This window comes from Liolophura sinensis, chromosome 1 (genome assembly GCF_032854445.1).
Source record: "Liolophura sinensis isolate JHLJ2023 chromosome 1, CUHK_Ljap_v2, whole genome shotgun sequence".
Taxonomy (NCBI): Eukaryota; Metazoa; Mollusca; class Polyplacophora; order Chitonida; family Chitonidae; genus Liolophura; species Liolophura sinensis.
Genome location: NC_088295.1, coordinates 17,572,147 through 17,598,819, shown reverse-complemented (window position 1 = coordinate 17,598,819; position 26,673 = coordinate 17,572,147). Strand labels below are relative to the sequence as shown.

Here is a 26,673-nt window from a genome sequence, read left to right as displayed (position 1 = left end):
ACCATTTGTAACAAATCTTATCTGATTACACCAGTACTAGCTTTCCAGCATTACTCATATTAAAGGGTATGTTAGATAAAGTTTAAATGTAAATAAAAAGAAAAATCTTGAACATGAAAATGATAATTTTATTAGGATGCATATGTATAAAGTGATACTGTGTGTTCAAAATCTACCAGAAGTCATGCACACATTGAGCGATTGTCCAGTCGACCAGTTACATTCGATTAGCGATTGTAGCATTCAATCAATGGGTTCGTCTGAAAGTGACTCATAAAATAGACCTTTTCAATTTCCATTCCACTTGTAGAATTTGTTGAGTTCATTCAACATATCGCATCTTGTGAATGTAGTGTAAAAGGGTAGTTCTGAGCTGTGAAATGGTTAAAGAAAATTCAGTTATTGTATAAGGTTGCATGTGTATTGAATCACAGAACTCCCATATGTGCAAAGCTTTTTTGATTTTTTTTTGTGATTTTTATAACCAGACTATAGAGTTTCAATATTTGCATACATTAACAGGCTTTTGTTGGAAGAGCTTTGTGCTGACAATATGAGTCAACATGAACTGAAGTGGAAAATATGTGTGAATTGAGAAGAAAACAAAGAAAGCAAATCTCCATATTTTAATGTGTGCAGGAACTGTGCAAATGTGCAGCTCAAGTTGTTTAGTCATGTGATAGAGCTAAAGGTCATCTGACAGGGTGAAAGGTCAAAAGGCAAAGCTCAGAGGTTATACGTGGCAAGGTGTAGGCCATGTGTTTTCTGTCTTTTTTTTCCTGGAGTATTTGCTCAGACCTTAGACTTTCTGAACTGCTGTCAGCTGTAAGCCAGCCTGTATATGATATGTAAATATTTAGGTGGGTAAAGTTTATAAACTCCAGATGATATTGTAAAACAAGCTCAAGTAAATGAGTGGATTGGTGAAGTGGTGTGGGGCTGACTATGTGTGTGGAGAGGTGGGCTAAAGGTCAGTGGAGTGGAGGCCACACCAAACCATTACCACAGCTACTATATATGTGTAGTGGAAAAAGTTAATAAAGTCTGAAAAATTGTTAATGAAAAGAAGAGAAATTTAGGGTCTCCCATATTACTTTGTTTGAGTCAGTTTCATGTAGGATTAAGTAGCCTTGTTCTTTGACCTTTTCAACACCCTGCCCCCCCCCCCCCCCCCCCACAACCAATATTTTGAAACATTCTGAGAGGGCTGTGGGGTGTAGAGAAATAATATGAAGTTTTATGAAACTTTCATCTGTATCAGTGCAAATTAATCTTGGCTATAAGTTTGTGATTTTTGCTCAGTTGACTACATATTAATTATAAATGCCTATCTGTAGCTCTATATACAGTGAATTATCACATGCTATGTTAGATTTGAATCATGATGTCACATCAGAGACTTGACTGGTATGAAGTTGTTTGGGATATCTTTTGCTACATTAGCTACATAGCCACCATCCAAGAATGCTTGTTATATATACATGTTTAACAAATATCTAAAAAAAAAAGTTTTTATCCTGTTTGTAGTGCTTCCTTGGCATATAAACTTTCAACAGTTTTATTTTGGCAGTATTACCCTCCCAATTGTCTGTTAAAAGATTGCAATGCCTCACTGTTGTATAACCTTTGACCTTTGCAGACTGCCAGTCAGGGATGGCTATAGAAGCTGTGATGAAGAAGTGTCATGGCCGTAAGCACTGTACTGTAGATGCGGACATGGAGGTGTTTGGGAACCCCTGTGCTCAAGGCACCAGCAAATACCTCACTGCTATTTATACATGTGGTGAGCATTAGTGTGCTTTCTGGCGACACCAACAATTTATTATATTAAATTTTTAAACTAAATTATTATTTGTTTTATTCCCTGTTGATCTTGGTTTATTATAAATACAGTAGAGTTAGCCGATATTGTAGAACTAAATATTTCAGTAGAATTAAACTGTCCATGCAAATGGTTGTTTTCTCTCAACTCCAGAATAAATAGAATTGTTACTGATTATGGTCCTATACTTGAATGTCAATTAACCAAGTTTTCATTATTGACATTTATGTACATGTACCCTGCACAGTGTTGTATGTGCCACACCTTTTCCTGTCCACATGGGGGATCAAACTGAATTATTGCCTTCTCTAGCCCCAAGGTAGTGCTTTAGTCCTTTGATCTGTCGGTTAACTCTAAACCTCATTTACATATGTATAAAATCACAAGATTTTATTACGCAGATAAAGAACAAAGCTGTGGTTTTTTGTGTTCCTTTGTGTTCGGCTTATTTTGTCCGGCAGACACCCCGTGGATCAGTTTGCCTTTTATCTGGATTGTCTAGAGATTTGTAGGCTGCTAATTTAAATCCTAGTGAGGAATCTGCTGGTGTAGATTACATTGGGCTTGGATGTGTTGATAAAGTGTGTGAGGGCTGATTGCCCGAAGGCTCCCAATATAGGGCCAGGGTGACTCCAATCAGGGATAAGAGCCTCAGGGAGTGAGATTTTCTGCACTTCACTAACAGTTCAAAGGGTAAGCCGGAACTGATGCTACTCATGAGATTTCACGATTCATGGAACTTAAGTGTTCTTCCTTAAAGTGTTGTATTTTGACACACATTGCTCTGACATCTATCATATTGTAGACATCAGCTGGAAAATTGAGTAAAACATCACTTGAAGAAACAGTTTTCCATTTGGACTAAAGTCGACTTTATCTAATGTTGGTTCACATACATGATTAAAGCACTATAAATAAGATGGCAGTAGGAATGTGCAGCCACAAGCAGAAAGAAGCAAACTACAGGTACCTCCAACTCATAGGATTGGGCTTATAAGTGCCACTTGGTGGAAGATATGGAAATGGTAGTTGGATAATTAAATCGCTGAAGCATTGAAGTGGCATATAGTTGTACAATTGAACAGCCCAAAGAAGAAAACATGTCTCTTGCCCGTTTGTCCTTCCCCATGTTATACGTGTAAATCATACCATTCACTGTGACCACCACAAAATTTCACAGCTTACTGCTCGGCATAAATGACAGGTTACGCTGGTTTAAGTTTGGGCTAAGTGTTAGCTGAAGTGTCTTTTGTGAGAACATACTGAACCGTAGAGAGCAAAATCACACAGTGAAAAGCAATCACAATATAGAGCAATCAACTTAAGTGGTGGGTGCCAGTTTCCTCTGAGATGGAATAATGCAGGTGCTTTATTGATTCAAGCATTTCGGAAGGGTGCAGAGAAAAGTGTTACCTATGACGGCGTGATCACAGGGTTTGTTGAAACCTCCTTTACTTAAATTATTTCTACTATGATTGGAGGGTAGTGCTATGGGTACTGGACAAAGGTGTGTATTATCAACTTTATCCACTTAGATATGACAAACAAGGCTTTCTACTTTATCTTACAGTGCCAAAGAATATTCTGAAGGATATGGGTCACAAGTCTGGAGGGCGTTCCCCTGGGGGCGGTCGGAAGAGGCATCGTAGTAAGGGCAAGGCAGTGGGACTTGACGGCCAGGCCAGCTACATTCCCAAACCTTCAACGTTCCATTACGATGCTGCCATGGCGGCCGCCACTGTCACATTCTCATCATCCACTGTCACCACGACAAAACCACTGCAGGTGCTGAGAACTCAGGCACCCACAACAACCACAACTACATCCACGTCATCTCCTGGTCCCATTTCTGTCATCACCGATCAGAAACATCCATCCTCATCAGGTGGGCATGACTTTTCTGATTAAATTCAAATTGTCAATACTGTGACTATCAGGCCCTTGACCAATCAGGGTTCTTGTTCAAATCCAGGTCTTGCTGTTTTGGCAGCAACTTGAAGTCAAAAGCTTTGTCAGGTACCTGACGAAGGCCAGTGGTTTACTCTGTCAGGTACCTGACGAAGGCCAGTGGTTTACTCCGTCAGGTACCTGACGAAGATCCGTGGTTTCCTCTGTCAGATACCTAGAGGTCAGTGGGTTAAGCCGAGCACTTGATTGGTTTCTCCCACCCATAAACCTGTTGTATTAGTGAACAATTCCTCTGAACAGTGCTAAACACCACCCAGTGAATCAACCAATCAAATTATCAATGGAATAGAACTTCTTTGCAGTTCACTGTTTGTCTTACAATTGCTTTGTAGCGATATTTTTCAAAACATTCTCCACAAACTTTGGCATGGTATCAAGTACATGTATAAATCATTGGCAAACTGGTGAGTTAAATCAAATGTTATGTTATTGCATCTAGTGGGTGTGTCTAATTGTGTTTTAATTGTCAGACATTCATATGGTCACAACAAAGCTGTGGTACATTTTTGTGTTTCATCCTTCCACACCCAGCACTTGAATGGATTGCTCCAGAAAAAATAATTTGGCTCTTGATTGAAAGGGCTTCGTATTTAAATCCAGTTTACTGGCTTAAGCTGCAGCTCATAAAACAGTATTTGACTTTCAGTGAAATCTTGGCACAGAGCCAAAGGAATTTCTGAATAGATAACATTGGTAACAGATTGTTTGTTTATATTTTGCAGTTTCCAACTCGGATTCGCTATTGACAGAACTGGAGTCCATATCTTCACCTGAACTACAGGGAGTGGCAACTGTGAACTGTGTGAATGTGACTGCCACAGTTGTCTCCCCTAGCATCGTTACAAACTCCAGAGCCATTGGGTTTCTGGCAGATTGGATAACAATATTACAGTATTTACACAGTAAGTTCTAAAATTAATTTCTGACATTTTTAGTTCTGATTTATTTCCTTAACTGCCTTTCCCCCCCCCCCCACTAAACATACAATTGTAATTTTTGTCTTAAAACTATCTTAAAGTTTTCCATTTTGAAAATTTTATTCACTATGTGCATATGTCATAATTAATGCCATATTTTTCCCTCGTTTTTGCAGAAAATCGTGAAAGAGCCATATTATATTTAGTGTTAGGAGCATGTGCTGGACTCATCATATTGTTGCTAGTGGTGATAATAAAACTATTGATAGAGCAGAAGCGGAATGCTCGAGCTAAGCTTGACATTTCTGAACCGTCCCATCCGCACACCTCCATGAGGAGTCACATAGAGGACATCCATTCTCTGGACCACTCGGACTCTACTGCAGATGTAATAGAAGTGGTTCGGTTTAGTCCACGCGGAACATTGCGCAGTGAGCGCACAGGACCACTCAGTCTTCATAATGACTCCACGTCACGGAGCCTTAATAATTATTACTATGGTTAAACCATTACAGAGTTTCTCTGAAGAGCACTTATTTATTACTTTATGTGTTGGATACCTGTGATCCATTGTGGACTTTACCCTAATCTTGGTGATAAACAGAAAGCTACAGGCTTCTGTAGTGAATATCCTAAATGAGTTGCCTATGCATCAACTGGGCAATAAAAAGGAGCATTTCAGTGGATGAAACCAATTGATTTCCCCTCAGTAAGCCTTGGTCTGATTGGCTAAGGAACAAGAAAACAGGTTTCCTGATTGGCTCATACCAGATAAACTGCACTCACAGATGATTGGATGGGAATGTTGTTGGTGTGAAGTGAATATTCCTTTCAGCAGGGAGAGAGTGAATCCATATCCCTTGAAATGCCAACAGAAAGAAATTGGCTGTAATAACAGTAACAAGTTATGTTACCTGAGCTCTTTAAGAGTAGGGAAATTTTCAGAAAAAGATCAACACTTCTCGTTGGTGAAGAAAAGTGGATTGAGATACAGCTGTCATTTAAAGCCGAGAACTGACCAGTCCACTACTAGATGGCGCATTCCAGACGGCAACACAGCTGCCTCGTAATGTGGAATGTACTGCCTTGAGTACTCGATAGTCCACATTATATTACTTGTGACATAAGTGTATTAAATGATATCAGTGAAAATCTGTGCAGTTTAACATAAACTTGCATGCAAGAAAACAAAAAGTGGTGAATACCCGAAAATCATATAAATTAGATGTATCTGAATTATGCTATTTGATTTTTGAATGCTACTGTGGGAAAGTGAAGAAAATTTGGCACTATGCGCTATTGTGAAGTCAGAATCTTGAATTACATTTTTTTTTGCTGCTTAATGGCGGTGTATAAATGAACATATGAATTCATCAAAATTCAGATTTAATGATACACATGCAACAGACAACAAAAGTTGGTGGGTACATCTGTCTGTCTGATGCACAGTCTACAAATACTCGTCATGCCCAGTTCATCTTATTTGAACAGATACAAGGTCGATGGTTTTTGTTTTTTTAGAAAAATTAAGAAACTAATACAAACCGACAGCCTTACAGAATTCTAATGGATTTTTGGACAGTTATATTACACTTTACAGATCGATGGTTGTGAGAAATCTGATGAACAAAGTCACAAACAACCTTTTTGAACATTTTTACACCTGCAGTGTTGAAGTTCACTCTGTATCCCTATACATAGGCCATATATTGAACAGGTTTATTTAGTTAAAGTAATACAAATCATTCCCCTGAAATGCTAGGCCTGGGTACCTGAGTTGGCCATGACTTGTAACAATTTGTGAATTTCATTGCAATTATCAGATGCCATTCAGTCCGATCTGCATGGACCTTGAACTGCTTGTGAGGAGAGGATGGAATAAGTGCCAAATATCTTTTAAATGTCCTGTTAGTCATAATGGTGTATATTGTATGATGAGTACATGATGTAAATTATATATAAATACAACCTATAGTACATGTTTGCGTGGAAATACTGAATATACATGCCTGCTCTTAGATGGTTGTTGTCTTGGACATTACTGGTTATTTTACAGGAATATTTACATTCTTCATCATTGTGTCCTTTTGGCAATGGTTAAACAATACGCACATTAACATAGTGCTATACGTGTCTTTTGGAAAAATAGCCTGAGAAGTTAAGATAGGTCTAACATATCATTTGGAAGCATATAGTCTGTGAGGTTAAGACGGGCTTAACATGTCATTTGGAAAACATATAGTCTGTGAGGTTAAGATGGGCTTAATATGTCATTTGGAAAACATGTAGTCTGTGAGGTTAAGATGGGCTTAACATGTCATTTGGAAAACATATAGTCTGTGAGGTTAAGATGGGCTTAACATGTCATTTGGAAAACATATAGTCTGTGAGGTTAAGAAGGGCTTAACATGTCATTTGGAAACATGTAGTCTGTGAGGTTAAGACGGGCTTAACATGTCATTTGGAAACATGTAGTCTGTGAGGTTAAGATGGGCTTAACATGTCATTTGGAAACATGTAGTCTGTGAGGTTAAGACGGGCTTGACATGTCATTTGGAAACGTAGTGTGTGAGGTTAAGACGGGCTTAACATGTCATTTGGAAACATATAGTCTGTGAGGTTAAGATGGGCTTAACATGTCATTTGGATAACATGCTTAATGAAAGTGTATGCATAAACTGTCATGTTCTGATTGAATATACATGTATCTAAAAATACAAATACATGCCAGTGAAGTGAAACAAAACTCAAAAGAATCACAATTTTTTTTATTAATTGATACAAATGTTTTTGTTATGTTATATTGTTATATGGTCACAACCATGATCAAAACACAAAAACATCAAAGCACAGAAGCAAGCAGCTGACTAATTGAATGATTTTGACTTGCAATAGTGCAGCTATGCCATGGCGAGGTAAACAGTTGAGCCATGGTACTTACAATTTCTTTTTGTATTTTACTTTACAAAATCAGTAAGCAAAACGACAAAGTAAAGGTTTACAGTGAGTTATAATAAGCTGGAATTTTATCTCTTGATGGTGAATGTCAGATGATATTAAATATGTGCTTTTAAATTGTACAAATTTGAATTCCTGGCTTAAGCTCTAGTCCTGTCAAACAGAAAAATATCTCATGTCAGTGATCATGTAAAAACTGATTAGCTTTGTGGTACATGCACTTCAGGGAACGAAAGTACACTTCAAAAGCAAATAACATGTATCATTAAAATTAGTAATTATACAAGTGTCCACTTGTTGTCCAGGCTAAATACCAGTGAAAAAAAGTATATTAAACTGGAGTATTAAACTGTAAAGGTGTCAAGATATTGACCAATCAAATATATTCCAGTGAGAAACATTCTGAAAATACTTTTGCCGTATATTTTTTTTTTGATTTTTTAAAAATAATTCAGTGCAATTTTTGAAACTCCTCAAGGTTCCTGCAGTGTAGATCTACATTTTCACCTGCTGAACTTCAGTGGCAGTGAGCTAATTTCAGAATTAAAATCTGGTTCAGGAAGAAAAAAAGTCTTTTAATGTTACTGCTTCAAAGCACTATTAATATAGTGATAAATATTTGTTTTAGCATTCAAACATGCTAAAAAGTAAAGGTATATTTTCAGACATCGTTTTGAATAGGTTGTATACAAAGGCTTGCCTTTGAGATTGTCATTTCCCTCTAATCATTTAAATCATTGAGTTTAACGACAACTGGCTGCTTTGGATACAATAGCATACTTCATTATCTCTACACCCCCCGTTTTATGTGTTGTTACTATTTATTTTGTTGGTTTTGAATGTTGTAATGTATTGTTTGTAGCATTTACAAAAACGGGTATGTGTATATGTTACTGTATACTGAGATTTTCTGCACAAAACTTTTAATACTAGTTTTTCATTTCTCTGCATTTGCAAAGAATTTTTAGCCGTCTGACAGCTGGAATTTTTGTGGTGCTCGATGGAGGTCAAGTGTAAACCTACCATACCCCTTACATGTCTTTTTTCTCGGCAGAAATCACAGGTTGTTCATGTTGCTGTATTTTGTTGTACATTTTAATGTATACCCAGAATGATTTTTACGGTCTGCAGATAGATTATTGTATCTATTTTATAAGTGTACCATTTAAATAATTTGTAAATAAATATAAAAAATATGCATTCCAAGTGCTTACTCCCTGTCGTTTATAGTTTTTGTTTCATCACCGACCAACTGCTGAGCAAAGTGGATACAGCGTTTGCTTCCTAAATGGTAGATCCAGTCTCAAGTCCAGTCAACACTTACATCTTGGTACTACTTTGCATTTTGCTTAACATTTATTAGAAAAAGGTTAAGTACTGGTTGACCCAGTGTCCGTAAAATGTGACTGGATATGGCGTAGTGCCAGGTGTCCTTGTCGTATTCCATGGAGGCGTCACAATAAATGTGTCAGCTACAGAGGACCTAGATGTGACAAAAATAATTTTGAAAGCAACATTAAAGATTAATCAAAGTAGCAAATCTGTATCATAAGGAAAGTCATGTATATTTGGGCGAGTTAGATCGTAAAGGTGTGGGGCTCCAAACTGCTAGCATACTAGGTAAAGTTCCATTTTTTTTACAATTGAGAACATGGCTTTAAACAAAAGGACAATAAATAAAGAAAAAATGAACCAAAAAAACAAATCCTGTGTGTTGCATTTATACAATGTTGTGATTTTTGGAAATGGAAGCTAATCTAAGATGTTTGTTTTGCTTGTGACACAAATTATTCACGTCACATTAACATTACACTTCAGCAATGACATGTGGAAGTGGAAGAAACCAGAGAAGCTTTTTCACATTACTACAGCTTTTCCAGCAATGGTGTACAGATATGTGCAGCACTTTTACGGAAGAAAAGTGTAATTGTGTAAATGTTGGACTGTACAAATGGTCATGAACAGTGCGAGGAGGGCAGATTGCCGTTGCATGCTGTGCTCAAGGAGTACTCCACACATACAACAGAAGATAGGCCTATGATCAGGAGGCAAACACAGCTTGGAGAAACTAATACAGCCTGCAGGAGCCAAACACAGCCTGAGAAACCAAACACAGACTGGAGGAACCAAACATATCTGGGAGGAACCAAACATAGCTGGGAGAAGCTAATATAGCCTGCAGGAGCCAAACACAGCCTGAGAAACCAAACACAGACTGGAGGAACCAAACATATCTGGGAGGAACCAAACATAGCTGGGAGAAGCTAATATAGCCTGCAGGAGCCAAACACAGCCTGAGAAACCAAACACAGACTGGAGGAACCAAACATATCTGGGAGGAACCAAACATAGCTGGGAGAAGCTAATATAGCCTGCAGGAGCCAAACACAGCCTGAGAAACCAAACACAGACTGGAGGAACCAAACGTAACCGGGAGGAACCAAACATAGCCTGGAGGAACCAAACATAGCTGGGAGAAGCTAATATAGCCTGCAGGAGTCAAACACAGCCCGTGAAACCAAACACAGACTGGAGGAACCAAACATAGCCGGGAGGAACCAAACATAGCCTGGAAGAACCAAACATAGCTGGGAGAAGCTAATATAGCCTGCAGGAACCAAACACAGCCCGAGAAACCAAACACAGCCTGGAGGAGCACTGCATGGAGGAACCAAAGACTGCATGGAGAAACCAAAGACAGCCTGTAGGAACCCAACACTGCATGGAGGAACTGAACAATGCATGGAGGAACCAGACATAGCATGGTGGACCAAACACAGCCTTAGCAACCAAACACAGCCTGAGAAACCAAACACAACCTGGAGGAACAAAGCACTGCATGGAGGAACCAAAGCACTGCATGGAGGAACCAAAGACTGCATGGAGGAACCAAAGACTGCACGGAGGAACCAGACATAGCACGGGGGACTAAACACAGCCTGAGCAGCCAAACTCAGCCTGGCGGAACCAAACATATCTTGGAAGAACCAAACACTACAGGGAGGAACCAAACACACCCTAGAAGAATCTAACACAGTTTGAAGGAACCAAAAATGGATTGGAGGAATCAAACTACCAACCACAGCCTGAAGTATCTGACAAAGCCAGGGGGGACTGACAAAGCCTGAGAGGACTGACAAAGCCCAGGGGACTGACAAAGCCTGGGGGAATGGACAAAGCCTGGGGGGATTGACAAAGCCTGGAAAAACTAACAAAGCCTGGAAGAACTGACAAAGCCTGGAGGGACTGACAAAGCGCGGAAAACTAACAAAGCCTGAAGGAAATGATCATCCTTTGTCATGTACCTGAAAGAGTACCCAGTATGAAGCCACAGAGAAACAAGCAAGAGGTTGGTCTGAAATCTGGGCTTGAAATTTTAAGTAAGAAAAAACACAAAACACTGAAAATGACATCACTGGCAATCCAAATGTGAGAAATTTCCCATTTCAATTGTATTTTCTTTCAATAATTCCCAGCCATCAGACACATAAAATTTCTGAGATCCTTTGCATGTATGTACAGTTTATTTACATTGTCATGAACATGGCTGTGGTTTTTTGGCTCCTTCTGTGGCAAGTCTGTCAGCAGCTTCATTCCCTGGAATTCCATGGTGACCTTTGACATAAACCTGAAACAACAAGGTCAAGAGAATAAATTGAGAAGCATGCCATTTTACACAACCAAAACGACCCCTCAGTTCAGATAAAGGTAATGGCTACTGTAGGGGACAAAGGAAGTGCAGATACCTGTAGAATAGATCAAACACAACTAAACTCAAGGGATACATAATTTTAGTTGTTCGATTTTGAGAATGTAAGGAAACAACACTTTTTCAGCCATCACAACCTGTTACATTGCTCAACTAGAATGATTCAAACAAACCAAAGTTATGCTATTATATTAAAGGAAACCAGGATCAATATTGATGACAGGGTGCTAGTTGAGATAATTCATGCAGGTGGACACATCTACTCTGCTTTGGTGAAATGTAGAAGTTTAATACACCCAATGTGTTGATGGTAATCCAGAAAGACCAGTGTTGCCAGAGTAGGATCACCTATCCGAAAAGCCAGAGATGACTCATCCATCCCGTGCAAGTTGTATTGAGATTACTTGGTAACAAACTGAATTTTGTGGTTTCTTATCAAAAGCCCATACTAGACCTCGACAGTAAGAAGATAGTGACACATCAGACAGTCTTCTGTTTGCACAACAGTCCCACTCACCCATTTAATATTCATATCCTGAATAACTCGATCTAGTTGTAGAAAATCTTCCTTGTTTATTACAGGTTCTCCTGTTGTTTTCACCCAGTCATTTTTCTTCCAGCCTTTGATCCAGGTTGTAATACCTGGCAAGGAGAAAATCAGTGCATGAATATCCTGTAACCAAATTTATACATGTAAAACCAATATCCACAAAATAGGAATAAACAATATGGATTCTAAACACAGTGAATTAAAACATAATTTTAATAACGATATAAATTCTTTAAGAAGATAACATGAATTAATTCTTTAAGAATACAACATCTTGCGACAAAATTAAATATGACAAGAATTCACATACTGTTGATGAGGAACTGACTGTCTGTATGAAGGATGAGGTTTTTTATTCCGTAGGCTTTGGCTTGTTCTACTGCACGTCTGGCAGCCTGTAAAACACAGCAATAGAAACACATGTCACAATTTTGCTGTGTGCACTCTGCCACTGTCCTTCAGCTGATTTTTGTCTTTACTGAGTAATTTCACAAGAAACAGCTCAACTTTGGATTCAGTCAATAATTTCTCAATGAATTAAATACATATCATTTGCAGGTCTTGAAAGTAAAGCTATATAAATATACACTCTTAAATCCTCCTAGACAAACATGCATTTTAACCACTGAGATTTTTTCTTCACATATCAAGTTCCACAATCTTTTATATTTCAAATGTTCAGTATTACAAGATAAGGGTCTGATTTGATGCACTGATATACACTATCTGTATTCATTTTCCATGTTAGTTAACAGAAAAGGAGAAAATAAATATCATACAAGTGACTTGAAGCCAAGTGGAAAATAACATTGGTTTCGCATTACCTATCCATCCTTATCTAATTTTTTTTCAGTAAGTGGAGATAATCACATAATAACAAGAAATGAGAAGTCACTTCCCCTGATGAAAACCTCTAAAATTTAGTTGACTATTTTTAGTTGCTATTTCAACAGCGAACAAATGTGGATCAATAATGTCAGATATACGATGAGGACTTGAAGTGGGTGAATGGGATTAAATGGTGAAACGAAATTGAGAATAATTTTTTTTTTCCTGAAAAGAAAAACCTTCCTACTTACGTACCCTATGTATTTTCCAACCATAACACAAAACCAAGAATTTATTCCAATTAAAATGCACACTCTAGAGACAGTGTCTGACATAACATCTGTGTACTCACATGGATTTCGGCTCTGTTATTTGTGGGTCTACCCGGTAATCTCTCGCTCAAATTTCTGTTGACAACATAGTCAAGAAATATAATAACACACAATGTTTACCTGACACAAGTCAACTTTATTTGGTTTTTATAGGTCAATAGAAAACCACAGCCCTTCTGACTGAAAGCTGCAACAGAACCAGTTAGAGTTGGATTCAAGTTGTGCATTACACATATTATTGCCAAGAAGAAACCTATTCTTCTGCTACAAAATCTGTGACTGACTGCTGAAGGGCTCACCTGGAATCCCCTTCACCCCAGAAGACACCCAGCCCGGCCCTGGCTCCATTTCGCCCATTATCCCCACAAGCTCCATCAGTATACACTGTAACTCCATCTTCTTCATTGAATTTCTTTCCTGCAAAAGAGTAAACCCACTGGTTAAGACCTGTGCCATGAAAGATTCTGTAGTTATTGTACTACAATGAAGAAATAAATATTTATGCATATATGGGCAGGCAATGATTAAGCACCATAAGGTAACTTAAATTCATTTAAAATCTATGAAGAAATTTCACAATATATTTCAAAATTAATTTCACAATATCTTGCAGAATTATTTTCACATACAATATTATAAAAATCTAACATGAAAAAAAATTACTTCTTGAACCATACAAAAGATGTTGTGACTACCCTAATTCTACAACCTTTTCAACCACCACTGCCACCAATAGAGAACTACGGGATGTAGAGAAATAATCTTGCAATCTGAAGCTGGCAAGTACCTCGTTATAACGCCAGGTTTGGAGCTGATGCCATGCTGGCGAAATAGCGAGTCTGGCGGTACACGGAGGGTCCGTGTATTGTACGTGTCAACACTGCAATCAGGAATAGTGAGTCTGGCGGTACATGAAGAGTCTATGTATTGTATGTGTCAACACTGCAATCAGGAATAGTGAGTCTGGCGGTACATGAAGAGTCTATGTACTGTATGTGTCAACACTGCAATCAGGAATAGTGAGTCTGGCGGTACATGAAGAGTCTATGTACTGTATGTGTCAACACTGCAATCAGGAATAGCGAGTCTGGCGGCACATTAAGGGTCTGTGTATTGTATGTGTCAACACTGCAATCAGGAATAGCGAGTCTGGCGGCACCCAGAGGGTCTGTGTATTGTATGTGTCAATAGTGCAATCATGCAATGTTTTCAATATTTTGAACCTCTCTTAATATTTTTTCGTTAAAAAAACAGACCTGATATGATGACGCTGCATGATAGAAAAAAAGAAATAAATAAATAAAACAGAGCAATGGCTGAAGTTAAAAAGTCCTACAGGTATAAATCAAGTGCATTGGTGTGTGATCTATCATATCTGCAAGTCTACACTGTAAGTAGCGCATTCACCTAAATGGTGCACCCCATAACTAATGAGATATCACACCTTGAGTTGTCTTCATTTTTTTCTCCCAATAACAGCTTGTGGTGATGGCTAATGGTGGACTTGATTGACTCAGCTTGAATTTCATAGAGCTCAGGAAGTCTGTGGTTCAGATATAACACATGATGTAGAATTCATGTACCCATGCATGCAATAAGAAGTTGGCCTGTCACATGTTCAGCAATTCTTAGTTTATACAAGCCAGCTGTTTATACGGTCTCTGGTGGTATCAATGACAGAAGAGCGAGAGCTTAAGTAATGGTTTTAATACCTTTTGTCCAGAAAGGAGCCTGACGTTAAGTGAAGGTGGTCGTAGCTTATGAAAAACAACATTACAGATTTTTGCAGCAGGTACTTGGATGGTGATAGGTGAGAGTGGTAATACAAAGGGGGCATTATAGCCAGGTTTGACTCAGCTGAATTAACACTGCCATAGGCATAAATCATCGCAGCTCTACTGCTCTCTCTTCTCCCACCTGTCCAATATTCTGGGGTGGAATCCTGGGATTTTGTCTTCCTCAAGTTGCTCTTCTTGGGAGGCTGAGGCCCAAACTGCCCGCTCCTTGTACCTGTGGTGAAGGCTCGCTTCACTCCTGGAGTATATGACTTGGCTGGGCTCAGACCTCCAGAGCGCAAACCCACAGCACATTGCAAATCCTCAATTTCAGTAGACAACTTATCACCCAGGCTACTCAGAGATGTGAGCTGCTGTTTGAACAAGTTCATAGTGGACATGATAGCCTGTATCTTGAATTGTAGGCCATTATCTGAACTTCCCAACACTGACCCTTGGCTGTATGAGTTAGATGAGGACATACCTGAAAGTAAAGTGCTCATAGAGGCCAGTTTAGAAAACAAATACATATCTCCAGTAAGTTAAAAAAAAGAATGTTATTAAAATTGAGCTCAGTCTCAATTCTCCTGGGCCTTTTGGACAAATACATCACGTTATCTGAATCTCATATATGTGTCCGTAAGAACACACCTCCATTGATATTACATCAGTTATACTAACAAAAATCTGCAACATGTTTGAAAACTACACAAATTTCAAGAATACTGCATATAAATATAATACAACCCTCCACATTATTTTAGCAGTTCCCCTGTCAGATCCACAAGGACATTTGGGAATCAGTATGATATTATGAGAATACATTTTCCTGGATATTAAACACACCTGTTCAGTGGAGGGACTATTAAATCAAGAACATACTCAGCTAGGTAACACCTGAAAGGGAAACTTTTTTTCATTGCCGCAATTAGGCTAAATACCATATTGGTATAATCTTAGCACACTTATAAATCTGGCAGAATCATGTTAAACGCAGGTAATAAAACAAGATCATATGGGAAATGTTTTGAGATTATCAAATATACAGAGATATATAGAGATATTTATGTTTGATTATCCTCACCTGCATCCTCGTTGACAAACTCCCAAGCTTCAGCCTCTGTGGAGAATTTCCGGAATTTTGCCCCTGTGAATTTGGCAACTTGTTCTTGACACTGTGCCCTGTTGGAAAACAAGAGATGTGTATTTTTGCCGAAAGCATTCATTCCTCTCACACAATGAGGCCAATTAAGCGGACAAGTATGAGGAATCCCATTATCCCTCACTTCCTAACATTTTCCATGTGGTACCTCGGGGCTTGCTGGAGTTTTCAATGATGACTACAGCATAAGTGGCATTGTGTACTTATGTATTCTCTCTATAAATGTGGCTTCTCCCATCACAATGCTGGCCGTCACTGAAGTGAAATATTCTTGAGTATGTCTTGAGTACACCAATCAAATAAATAAATATAAATGTGGCAGAATTATGGGTACCGGTAGTTTAGCATCTTCCTAAACTGACCACTAATGTCAGGAGACTGTGGTAATTACAGCAATCGTGGGCTTGTCGTGGATATTGTAGACATGGGAATAGATTCATTTGGATAGACAATGTCTTAGGCATGTTTGGGTGGATTTTGTGCATCATGCAGCCTGGCAAAAGGACGTTTGCTTTTCAATATATTCATAGTTTTGACGTGATATCATAGCTGCTCTGAGCCAATCATAAAACAAACTCTAGAATACTGGAGGTGAAAACAAAGACAATTTAATCCAGAATAGATAGGCAGATGAGACCATTTTAGCATAAAAATGAACAATACAGGTTTTAGGTACACGTACAGTAAGAAATTCTCTCTGGAAAAGTAATCAGAATGTCTGGCTTTCAGATATGATAGGTTCCATGTGTTGTTGTTGTTGCAATACATGTTCATCATTATCTAAGATTTTTGGTTTCTCTTTACCGGAAAGACCTTCCTAGTCATACTAACCACGTCTGATATACTCCGGGATTCCTTCCCTTTCTAACTGCATAGAAAGACATTTTGCTGCGGAGCATCAACAAACAGCCGATTACACGTCTTCGCATGCGGTAAACACTAATGTTTCGCTTTCCACACGTCAAAAGACATCACAAGCTCTCGAAGTTATCTCCCTTTATCTTTATCACACACTGAATTCAGTGAATATTGACCCAGCAAACCAGACACAGGGTTTTAACTGGGGTAGACTCAGACACGACACTGTCCATATGAGCAAGCTGTGTGAATTGCATAAATCTAAGTGAGACAGCTCTGTACATGATGGTTGTCACAGCATAGGAAATTGGTTCAATTATTAATAACTAAGTTTACAGTGTTTCGGGTATGAAGTTCTGCAGCAAGCTTCTCTCTATATACAATGCAGAAATTTCCAGAGCTATGTATTGCAAGACCATGTCAGGATAGCTTGCACTGTTGCAGAGAGAGCTTTCATTCAGCTGAAATGATGCACAAAGAAACATTAATTTAAATATGAACAAACAAAAGAAACAAACAGATGTAGTTTTGTAGGTCAACTACATCAAAGTCAGAAATCCTGCTGTAATAGTATACTTTAGGCTGAGCCTACTCCTTGGCAAACTGCATGTAGCCCAAGACAGTTAAATTGTCTGCTGCAAAGTGAATGGTATAAATGCAGCCTATGTACTGTAGTATTTATCTATTGAGTGTTAAGGTCTGATGTTAAGAAATAGATTGTGTTCCAAGCAGGTAGGGAACTGACATCAGAGCTAGTTGCTACATTCAAGTTGTTGGTCCCTGAATCATGAATGGTTATTTGGATGGGTGTTTTATATCACCCCAGGAACCAAATGCAAGCTGATACAATAAGGGCGCCTACAGCAGTGTGCAGCCTCAGCCTCAGTCCATTCATATATACACAAGTATGTAAACTGTAACTAAATATTACGATTCAAACCAATGATTTAACATTGTGGAGAGTCCCTTTTCACAGACAATTCAAAACAATGGTTCTGTTATAATATATTGCTTTATTTAACACATTTGAATGTCAAACTAATATAAAGAGGTCATACATTTCCCAAGTGTTAGAAATCACAAACATATCAACATGATGGTTTCATATCTCCCACAACATCTAGTGTGTGTGAAGTATCACTGAATGTCTCAATATCACAATTTGTAACTCAAACTTCTATCGTAACTTTATGTAAAAGCAGTTTCTTTATAGTCTCTAATGATTCTGATCTGGTTTGTATGACATCATCATGAATAACAAAGACCCTCACCCCCACCCCTTCCATGTGTCACAGCATAACTTGGCAAAGAAAGTTCAACATTGTTGTTCTATCCCTTCCTCATTATGTGTAGGCTATGAAACATGTGTTCTCCCAAGAATTTTTGTCATAATTATACATATATAACATTTATTCTGTTCTGGAATCCCACCCCCACACTTCTCTCAGCAATGATTAAGTCGAAACAGTAAATGGAAAGCAACATCATTCCCTGGCAAAACTGAATGAAAGTGAGCTTAAATTGAACCATGAATTAACAAACAAGATAGTCTTCTAAAAATCTAGGAAACTAATTTTGAACATCCACAAAACGAAAATGGAAGTTTAATGGTATGTATTGTCAGAGCAGCCAGTTTTGTGAAAATATGCACTGAGGGTGAAGGAATGAAAGGAAAGCACTGGCTGCGTTATCTGGGGCCCCATTTGATGTTGTTTAAACCCTGGAACTGTCGTTTTAACTGTTGGCCATCAGCCCAAGGTCGGTCTAGGTAAGAGTCATCAGTTTCTACCTCCAATTTCTGTAAGAGAGAAGAGATAATCTGTACTGACAGACATACTTTATAAATATTCATGGGCATTTCACATCAATTATAACTGTCAGTGCTGAAGATTTTACTCTTATAACACAGAAAAGCTTGTGTATCACTGATGAATTACTGCCATGAAAAATATATTGCTTTTTATTTATTTAGAATTAGAGTACTCTCCCAACAAATTTCTAAAGATTGATAAAAATGGTGAACTAGGCAGTCAGAACCAATACATTTGAGGCACAAACTAGAAAGGTGTAGAATTTGGTGGTCATCTGTATTTGAGGAAAGAAGCACATTATTTAAGAAATAATGAAGTCATTCATGTAAGTCATCTCTTACCTCATTTTAGAACACATCACATCAAAATCTGTCAGAGCAATAGCTATTAAAGTAAGAACTAGAGCACATAGTACCTTCATTTCCTCTTGTTTCTTGTAGTAGTAAGCCATCATCTCTTTCTGCTGATCCTGACTGACTACAGGTTCTCTGGACGGGGCTCCTAACCCTTTCTGTAAATACAACACACACAAACTGAACAACTGATACATGTACTTCTTGCTATCCATCTTGTTTATTAACCTATACAATGCAATTGAGAAACTTAAAACACATGCATTCTGGAAGTACTGCCACAGCAGAACATGCCTCCTATCATGCTGGGCCATCAGAATAGCTATACCCAAGTTCACAAGAGAACATAGTCAAAATTTTGCTGGAAATATACAAAAAAGACACACAAACTTGATCTGCAGGTTGTCATGTTTAAGCTTTGTATCCCATTTTAATTCAATAGTAAACCATTTTAAAAAAAATTAGCAAAAACTCTTAAAAACAGAAAAAAACCCCACGATTTTGACCCAAATGAAATTGGTGGCCTAAAACTCAAACCTAATCTGTAACTTGTTACTGTAAAGCCATGCATCAAGTTACAATTCAATACAATAACAAAACTGTTCCAAAAAGGCCACAATTCTGTCCCCAATGAATGTAGGGATCCAAAACTCAAACTTGATCGATAACTTATTACAGCCATTTACGGGGCTATCTTTCAATATAGAACCATTTTTTAAAAACCATCTGCCAGAAAACTAGTCTGGAAGTGCAAACTTCTTCTCCCCCTAGATACTGGTAGAAAACTAATAATATCAGAAACACTCCATCCCACACAATAAGAGTTAATCATTAAAGGTGTACTAAATAAGGAAGTACGCAGTGCTGTTAAGGGGAGATAATCCAGATTATCAACCCACTTATGCCATCTCCTTTTTGAAAATTTCACAAAACATTACCATAAACAAGATTTCACTGTCCATCTTCTATGCTATATTAGGGTGAGTGAGTGAGTGCTAATGGATTAATGTCATGCTTGAATACATTTCAGTCAGATTACGACGAAGGAGTCCTTATCGTGCCACAGGATGGATTTCCTCCGTTCTTTTATCTAGTGCTGCTTCATTGAGATGACTTCCAAAAGGCAGGGGAAGCCAGCCCACCTGAGCCACTGTACTGATACGGGTCAACGTATGAATGTTGAGCAAGGAAGTTACAACTTCGTCTTGGGTCTGACCTGACCAAGGATTGGCCCTGGATTATACCGCCCCTGAAGTGGATGCTCTGCCAACTGATCCATTGCGTCTGGCTAACATTTTAGGTCTTTTGAATGAGCATTTATGGTTTTCCACCACATCAGCAAACTTTAAGTCATATCAAGGGAGTTAAATCTTTTGAGTTTGATCCCTTAATATATGTAAACCAAATGTCAGTACTTTGACATGTATCACTGGCGAGTTAATATCAAACAAATAACTGCCACAATACGGTTGCAATATTGACAAAGTGGCGTTAAGCTATTACTCACTCAGACAAATACAACAAGGAATTCACAGACTACCAGTATCTTGCCTGATTGAGCAGTTCGTAAAACTGCATAAATTAAAATGCATTTCGAAATCCATGTACTATGGGTGGCAAATGCAACCGTGTGAATGGCTGAGGAAATGTTGAGCTATCATATAAAAAGCTCCCTTGGTCTTTGATATGCAAACCGCTACCGATGATTGGCTATCTGTGTACTATGGGTGGCCACGGCAACCCTATGATTGGCCCAAAACATTAACGAAACTCGACACCAACACTGCCAGCATATCTGATCCCCTACACACAATACCTCTCCTTATTGTGTAAGGTGAGCTAAAAACGGTTGCGTTAACATAAACTCACTAATCTATAGATAAATAGCAAAATGATTTCCTCAGCTTCTGACGCAGCAGGTCATGGCCAGGTTGGGATGTCTTCTCCAGAAGATTGCATGTAAACTGTAGCCCAGCAATACGACACTCTAGGATCAAATTATTACTATACATAATAACAGTTGTCATGTATCATGAAAATTACAAAAATGTGCCCTCAAATAGCTCACCTTTTGTAGCTTGGCGACAATTTTGGTTTTCTCATTTTTCCCAATATAATCACATAACTTCTTGCCTGGCATCATTTCTTTACCAGAGAACCAAACCGCAGCTGCATTGGGATCAATGACTTCTAGAGAAGCCTGTCAAGGATGTAAAACACATACTTCAGCACAAAGACAATGACCTAACCAGTTAATGCCATCAATTCTTCACTATTATCATATGTAAAGATAACATTTACACATATCTCATGACAGATGATGAAAACATACTCACGGATGAAAATAACAAATTCTGACATCAAATCACAACTGGACATATGTGTATGTACATACAAAATCTTGTTAGTCATGTCTTCTACATGAATATAACTTTCTGGAATGCAGACTAAAACTGAAGATCTCTCACCTGCGTGCCTGAGAGATCTTCCTCATTATCACACTCCAGTTTGATGGGTTCATGAGGAGGTAAGCCCATGGGGTATACTATCATCGTCGCTCCTCGCAAAATGTCAAGGGCCTCTTTCACTGTGGCTTGTGTAACAAATTTATTGTTGTCAACATTTGCCTGGAATGGCAAAGGATAGAATTATTATGTATGTGATCTCTTCAGCACTGATAATCAATATGACAAAAGGAATCAATCATATCAAAATGTTTACCTTTACAGATGGCATCAAAACAGATTAATGTTAACATGCTAGACATATATACAAATGGTAATAGGATGCCTTTAGTTCACTGTGCAAACTGACACACCTTTCATACTTTCAGAGATCCTCCTTTTTCAGATACCAGGATTACGTTATTTTATTGACAGTCACAATGATTACTCACTACATGAAAATGCACACCAAATTAAAAAGATAAATCCTGCAAGTAATGAATACCACTTAATAACATTCAAGTAGAATTAAACTGCACATAAAATACCTTTGAAATCATATCTTTTGCTTCTTTTATTGTCTTTCTCAGCATCTCTGCCATTTTTTCATTTGGGGCTGCAAATTGAAGGAAACATGTGTCATGGTCATTTAAGGATGTAACTGCCATAGAGCACATTGCCTGTGTCAGGAAGATTATGTAAGCCTTTATTCACCAAGCCATGGGCTGCGAAACTACCCTTTGTATTTCACATGTGATTCGTTGAACCACCACTCAAAAAAACGCATTGAGGTTTAGACATGCCATGATAGAGGTACACCCTCTTCTGGCTCAAAGGATCAGTGTTTCTTGTATGAAGCTGTACATGTACGCACCTTGACCGTTTCTCCTGCCAATGGTATCCTTGTTGGTCACACATCCTCCTGAGGGCTGGCACTTTTCTCCCCATTCATCACGTAGTTTTAACTCCTCTATTTGTTCTTCTGTTAAACCCTGCATATTCGGGGGTAGCGTAACCCCATGCTTGGCTAGTTCTTCCATTTCTACACACAATTTAAGAGCATGTGCTATGAAACTGCATGAACAAAACAATGAAAACTGACACTTTCTTTCCCCCATCCATGTCATTTTCAAACCATTCAAGATAATCTTGATTTATGTCAAAACAGCAGACCCGTTTGTGTGGAAAGCTTATGTTCAAAGGCATGAAATATTGCTTGAAATGATTTAAATTTAGATCCTTTTCATCACAATAAACTATAGAATCTCACATAAATATGGTTATAAATACAATGATATAGTCAGCTTCTCACTTGGGATAGTCCTATATACTGATTAGGATATGCTTTAAACACACACAAGATTGCACATAATTTTAATATCAACATAACTTGGAATGTGATAAACTGGTTAACTGTTACTAAGCAGATTAAAATAAAATTAAAAAAAAAATATTAAAAATGGAGGTCTTAGAAATAAAACAGTAATTCATTTACCTGCGCATATTCTATCAACTTTTAGACGCCCATTGTAAATTACAACAGCATCATGTAAGAATTCCTCAACTGGTGCTGTAACAGTTGTTTCATACAAAAACTGGCTTTCATCTCCCTTCTTTAAATGTATTTTCACCATGACTACAGATCTGAAATGAGTGATTAGTTCATCCTTAAACTAAAGAAAACTTACATCACTGGTATTCAGTTGAACTGTTCCTGCATATATACAAGAAAATATTCTTTCAGCAACAAAATCTACTCATGAGAGGTAAGTTAAAATGATATTAAAATGTGTCCTTTGTAGCTCAGCTTCTGTTCAGCTGCAATCAACGCTTTTTGCCAATTTTCAAAAGAATTTCCAAAGACCTTTAATACATATAATAATACATGCACTATTAACAAGAAGCATTATATAAGAAGTAAACTTCAATATTATTTCCACCTTTTAAAATTATCATGCATAGTAAATTTTAGTTTAGCCAACTAGACGCAGGTCCATTGTACTGAGTATATATTGACAGAGCCATTACTTCTGGATAACAACTCCTAGATTTATTGTGTTGGTGACGTTTCGATGCAGGTTCTTACATCGTTATCAAACCATGTGAACATACAATTTTGTTTAAATACTGGTTTTAGGGTCACTTTCCTGGCAGATATCGTGGCCCATCAAATCAGTGTTTTATTTATTTTTTTTTTTTAACACATGAATATTTTGGTTACATAATAGCAGTGCATTGGTATACTATTTACATATGTACATGAGTCAATTAGTGAGATTAAACCTCTTTGTGGTAGCATGTGTATAGCTTATTGTATAGGTTCAAATGCTGCCATGGTCATTTAACAGAAAGGGGATAAATAGTAAGCTATTTATAGAGATTAACGTTATCTTTACATTAGAAATACATAGATCTACATTAAAGAATTACAATGAGTTGCCTATACAGAAATTTACACAGAGAGAAAACAGTAGTGCTTTTATTTATTGGTTAACAGTTTTGTTCTCTTGCTTCCTCCTCTGTGACGTGGAGTTCAGGAGCTCCCGCCACCTATACCGGACGCCGTCCAGGAAAAACCAGCGTACTGGAAACCTGTGCCTGTAACAGGTGCGACAAGTATAAATGAGGAGCAAGGATTTCGCCTCATCCGCTTAGTTGAAGCAAGAGATAGTCCTATTGTTATGATGTCTTTCATGTTTCTGATCTTCGTTTCCTAGGTGTTAATTTTCTTTGGTCCCATGGGTCTTCTTATTGTTTTCCCTGTCTTCTTCTTTAATTGATTTCCTTATGTGAACATACAAAGATACAAGACAACATATATACAGTAAGAGAGTGAGTGGTGTCAAAACAGGCAACAATGTAACATCGACAATGGCTTCAGGGTTTAAGGTGGTCACTGTCTAATCTGATGAGGTCATGGTAGGTGCTTGGTAGGTGGTACCCACTGTCTCGGTTAAGCTGTGGATTGTGTCGTCGGATCATGATGGCTTCCAGCAGTTTCCTTCTGTTGTAGTCTGACTGGTTGTTCTGCTTAACCGAGACAGCGGGTACCATCTACCGTGCACCCACAATGACCTCATCAGATTAGACAATGACCGCCTTAAACCCTGAAGCCATTATCTGGGTTACATTGTTGCCTGTTTTTACACCACTCACTCTCTTACTGTATATATGTTGTCTTGTATCTCTGTATGTTCATATGGTTTGATAACGATGTAAGAACCTACATCGAAACGTCACCTACGCAATAAATCCAGGAGTTGTTATCCATAAGTAATGCCTCTGTCAATATATACCATCCCAATTCCTAAATGCCTCTGAAAGAAGCCATTGTACTGAGTAGTATGAAAATATGTGGGGAGACATCAGTTCATTGAAAGGGTATCTTCTATCGATTCGCACGAGAATTTAGTACACCTTTAAGGTCTTGATCGGGGTTGTTTATCATGTTTCGAACTGGAATATTTCGCCACGATATGGTCGAAGTACACTTTCGAAATAGGATATGAAGATAGTTCAACAACAACAACATGTTAACACATGAAAAGCTTACAGCTACTTGCATAGTGCGTTTTAGTCAATATGTTACCTGAGTTTTCTGGGATTCCTTTGTCTGGTGATTCCTTTGTTAACGTCCTCTCTAAGGTAGTTTACAAGATGAAGCAAACTTGACTTAAACACGAAAATATAAGTTTAACTCACGAAGCGTGTTCGCTCATGTTGACACCGGAAGTACCAGACTGACTGACAGTGATCATTTGTAACTATGACAACTGCGCACATGCTTGAACTCGTACATTGCCCACATGAAAAAAAAGAAAAAAAAAACAAACCCCAGGTCCGTAGTCACACGGTGCGCAGTTTTCACCGTTACTATATTTTGCAAAAAGACGAATACCAAATAAGATATCATACAAGAAATGCAAATGAAATGTCTTCAAACGCTTACAGTTGCAATTTAATAGCTCACATGAGCTGTGTTTCAACCAGTATAACAAGATAATTCCGGATCACTGTAGTATTATGCGTTTTCGTGCTTTTGAACCACTTAATTTTTTTTTTTTGGAAACTCAATGCAATTTTTGACACACGGCAAGATATACCATACATGCTGTACACTTAGACAGGCCACCAAGGCATGTTTTTATTGAACGCTGGCTTTTAACGGTAGCAATGGGTAACAACTTGTCGTGTGGCCAAGCATGGCGTGTTTCTTCTATAAACTGAAGAAAGTTCAATGATTATGTGTGTTGTGTCATATTTATGGAAAAAAATTAACGTGACATTGCGAAATATTTGAATCCTGAGGTGATCTTAGGGGCCATATTCTGGCTTTATTGTTCACGGGTGGGGGTGGGGGTGCTCCTTGGCCGAGGTTGTTATATCGTGCCAGAGCGCCGCAATGACACAGGAGCCTCTCACCAATATTTCCACTCTGAGTTCAAGTTTCGCCCATGCTGTCTTCCTCTTCAGCGGTACGTGGGAAGGTGTGTCAGCAGCCTGCGGATGGTCGTGTGTTTCCTCGAGCTCTGCCCGGTTTCCTCCCACCATAATGCAGGTTGCCGTCGCATAAGTGAAATATTCTTGATAACTGGGCAAAACACGAGTGAAATAAATTCATAAATATACTGTTAAGCGACAATAATGTCACATGGACTTCCAGGTTTACCTCAAGGTTTGCAGGTAAAGTTCTTGGACTCTAGGTGCATTATGCTGTGTAATTCTACACATAATCACTATATTTTACGAATATACAATGGAAATATCCGTATGTGTAGGTATACGTATAAATGTATCTTACTTTCTAGAAGAAAGGCCTAGCTCGCTGAGAAATACCGTTTATATTTAGGCCTATATACAGCTATATACGTCTAAACGTCTTCAGTCAGTTGCTTCTGAACGTCTTCTACATCTGGGTGCATATCTCAGTAAATTTACTATGCGATGTAAAGCCTTGTGGCAATAGCACCAAACAGGCAAATATGATATTCTCATTTACGTCTATATATACGTCAACTAGTCTACATATATGCAAGCATGTGGGTCTTCATGTCAGTTATACCTAGGTCGAATATAACAATAATGCTGGCCGTCGTTGTATAAGTGAAATACTCTTAAGTACAGCGTAAGACACCAATTAAATAAATAAATACATGATAAACTTGTCCATGGCTGTACTATAAATA

The 26,673-nt window shown here is 38.2% G+C and overlaps 3 protein-coding genes across 4 annotated transcripts in view; 1 reads left to right on the top strand and 2 right to left on the bottom strand.

Annotated features, from left to right (window-relative positions):
• Positions 1 to 6,088, top strand: part of LOC135480368 (protein eva-1 homolog C-like) — a 44,380-nt gene extending 38,292 nt beyond the window's left edge. Inside the window, exons 5-8 of the mRNA XM_064760201.1 lie at positions 1,640 to 1,783; positions 3,393 to 3,707; positions 4,513 to 4,692; positions 4,884 to 6,088. Coding sequence (XP_064616271.1) covers positions 1,640 to 1,783; positions 3,393 to 3,707; positions 4,513 to 4,692; positions 4,884 to 5,212 — 968 coding nt within the window. The 3' untranslated portion in view covers positions 5,213 to 6,088. The remainder of the gene's footprint in view (positions 1 to 1,639; positions 1,784 to 3,392; positions 3,708 to 4,512; positions 4,693 to 4,883) is intronic.
• Positions 6,089 to 9,089: 3,001 nt separating this feature from the next.
• On the bottom strand, positions 9,090 to 16,969 carry LOC135480380 (ribonuclease H1-like). 2 transcript variants are annotated; one of them, XM_064760219.1, is made up of 9 exons: positions 16,853 to 16,969; positions 15,944 to 16,041; positions 15,002 to 15,343; positions 13,384 to 13,501; positions 13,105 to 13,159; positions 12,235 to 12,319; positions 11,892 to 12,016; positions 11,197 to 11,293; positions 9,090 to 9,148 (listed from the first exon to the last, which is right to left on the bottom strand). In XM_064760219.1, exons 1-8 carry the CDS (start codon positions 16,948 to 16,950, stop codon positions 11,201 to 11,203), a joined length of 1,014 nt encoding a protein of 337 aa, XP_064616289.1. In that variant the 5' UTR covers positions 16,951 to 16,969; the 3' UTR covers positions 9,090 to 9,148; positions 11,197 to 11,200. The 2 variants fall into 2 exon arrangements, with proteins under 2 accessions (XP_064616289.1, XP_064616282.1); XM_064760212.1 differs by lacking the exon at positions 9,090 to 9,148 and having other exon boundaries at positions 10,699 to 11,293.
• Positions 16,970 to 17,880: 911 nt separating this feature from the next.
• On the bottom strand, positions 17,881 to 25,213 carry LOC135482040 (cilia- and flagella-associated protein 298-like). Its single transcript, XM_064761865.1, has 8 exons — positions 25,077 to 25,213; positions 22,983 to 23,131; positions 22,362 to 22,529; positions 22,036 to 22,103; positions 21,512 to 21,670; positions 21,112 to 21,243; positions 19,106 to 19,201; positions 17,881 to 18,677 (listed from the first exon to the last, which is right to left on the bottom strand). The coding sequence occupies exons 2-8, from the start codon at positions 23,119 to 23,121 to the stop codon at positions 18,567 to 18,569; spliced, it is 873 nt and encodes a 290-aa protein (XP_064617935.1). The 5' UTR covers positions 23,122 to 23,131; positions 25,077 to 25,213; the 3' UTR covers positions 17,881 to 18,566.
• Between the last annotated feature and the right edge of the window lie 1,460 nt (positions 25,214 to 26,673).

Bases quoted from the DNA above. Each gene is read 5' to 3' on its own strand.
- LOC135482040 (XM_064761865.1), bottom strand. From the start codon at position 23,121: ATGGTGAAAATACATTTAAAGAAGGGAGATGAAAGCCAGTTTTTGTAT. The intron at 22,104-22,361 runs GTGCGTACATGT...TTCAATTTGCAG, and splicing joins TGGCAGGAGAAACGGTCAAG to CCCCAAATGAAAAAATGGCA. The intron at 21,244-21,511 runs GTGAGAGATCTT...CATCCTTGACAG, and splicing joins AAGATCTCTCAGGCACGCAG to GCTTCTCTAGAAGTCATTGA.
- LOC135480380 (XM_064760219.1), bottom strand. From the start codon at position 16,950: ATGCGAAGACGTGTAATCGGCTGTTTGTTGATGCTCCGCAGCAAAATG. The intron at 13,502-15,001 runs GTGGGAGAAGAG...ACTCTTTTGCAG, and splicing joins CACCCCAGAATATTGGACAG to GAAAGAAATTCAATGAAGAA. The intron at 13,160-13,383 runs GTGAGCCCTTCA...TGTTGTCAACAG, and splicing joins TGGGGTGAAGGGGATTCCAG to AAATTTGAGCGAGAGATTAC.